Source organism: Peromyscus californicus, unplaced genomic scaffold, assembly GCF_007827085.1.
Source record: "Peromyscus californicus insignis strain IS unplaced genomic scaffold, ASM782708v3 Scaffold_11__1_contigs__length_118956290, whole genome shotgun sequence".
Taxonomy (NCBI): domain Eukaryota; kingdom Metazoa; phylum Chordata; class Mammalia; order Rodentia; family Cricetidae; genus Peromyscus; species Peromyscus californicus.
In genome coordinates this window covers 33315963-33317727 of record NW_026294402.1, presented here as the reverse complement: position 1 = coordinate 33317727, position 1765 = coordinate 33315963, and the positions used below count along the sequence as shown (strand labels likewise).

At 36.4% G+C, this 1765-nt stretch overlaps 1 protein-coding gene across 1 annotated transcript; it reads right to left on the bottom strand.

The window, feature by feature from the left end:
* Window positions 1-465: 465 nt before the first annotated feature.
* Window positions 466-1431, bottom strand: LOC128103602 (olfactory receptor 8B8-like). Its single transcript, XM_052728126.1, has one exon. The coding sequence runs from the start codon at window positions 1414-1416 to the stop codon at window positions 466-468; it is 951 nt and encodes a 316-aa protein (XP_052584086.1). The 5' UTR covers window positions 1417-1431.
* Window positions 1432-1765: the final 334 nt, after the last annotated feature.

Genomic DNA, 1765 nt, shown 5'->3' with positions numbered 1-1765 from the left:
TTAATGCCATACAGCTGACAGGTGACTGTTTACACATAGTATTTACATGTGAAATGCATGGAAAGTCAGCATGGAAAGATATACATGTATTTGGCATAGACTTCTAAAAGGGGTATTTTCTCACCCAGTGGACAAAGACAAGAAAATAGACAAAAAGAGATATCAAGTGACTGTTTCAAGGAGCAAATATGATTGATCTTGCAAGGAAGTATAAATGTCACAAATATATGATGGCAATGAAGTATAAATACCCAATCTTTTTGTTGAATATCATAATTATAATTAATAAAAATATATGATTGATGATGTAATGATGAGAAGAAATTGTACATATTGAAAATACATACAGCCTACTGTAAAAACTTACAAAAAAGTCAATATCCAATTTCCATCTCCATATGAAGAAATCACAATGAAATAAAGTTGCCACTAAAAATGTACATAGAGAACCTGTCCATGTTGTATCTATATGGAGATTAGATTGTGACAAAACATTCTGTTCAGGGTTTTTTTCAAAGCAACTTTGACATCTTTGTTCCTCAAGCTGTAGATTAAAGGGTTCATCATGGGAACCACAATGCTGTAAAATATGGAAGAGAACTTTGCCTCATCCATAGATACAGCTGAAAAGGGTTTGAGATACATAAATGCGCTTGACCCAAAGAACATAGAAACCGCTATTATGTGAGAACTGCAAGTGCTGAAGGCTTTGGACTTGCCAGCAGTGGATTGTATTTTGAGGATGCTGGAGAGGATGAAGCCATAAGAGGTAAAGATGACGACTGTGGGCACAATAATGTCTTTTCCTGTTTCAATGAACAGTTCTATCTCATTGACATAGATGCTGGTGCAGGAGAGCTGCAGTAAAGGGAGGAGGTCACAGAAATAATGATTGATGATGTTCCCATCACAGAAGGTCAGTCTCAGGACACAACCAGTGTGGATCATGGCACCAGAAAGTCCCATGAAATATGAACCAAGCATAAGATAGGAACATTTCTTTGGAGACATGACAACACTATACAAGAGTGGATTGCAGATGGCCACATAGCGATCATAGGCCATTGCTGTCAACACATAACATTCAGAAATTGCAAAAAAGCCAAAGAAGTAGAACTGAGTCATGCACCCCATGTAAGAGATAATGTTCTTCTCTAGTATGAAGTTCATCAGCATTTTGGGTGTAATCAAAGAAGAATAACAGAGGTCTATGAAGGACAAGTTAAAGAGGAAAAAGTACATGGGTGTTTGAAGATGAGAATTTAACAAAATTAAAATGCTCAAGGCCAAATTTCCAATTGCAGTTATCATATATGTTATTAGAAAAATGAAGAAGAGGGGCATTTGGAGTTCAGGCTGGTCTGTTAAGCCCATGAGAATAAATTCAGTTACTGAAGAACCATTCGCCAGAGACATTCTTCTTTCAGGAATCTGTAAAGACTCAGGAACCTCACAGATCTTCCAATAATATCTACTCTCACCAAGTTGAGATACAAGTAGGGGTGTCTGTAAAGAATGAGCTGATATCAGTGAAACCATCTCACACTATCATGAAGTGAAATGGCAATCCCTTCCCTGTGTTAGAATTTCAGTTATATATAGCTGAAAATCTCCATAACTGTGTCCATTGCTGAGCCTGGGGATCTTTTGTGTTAATATGATTAACTAGAGAGAAGGGTGAAATAGAATTGTTGAGGATAGAATTCGTTATACTCTCTTCTCTTTATTCCTTCAGGTTGTTCTTTATATTGTTAGAAATTATAAA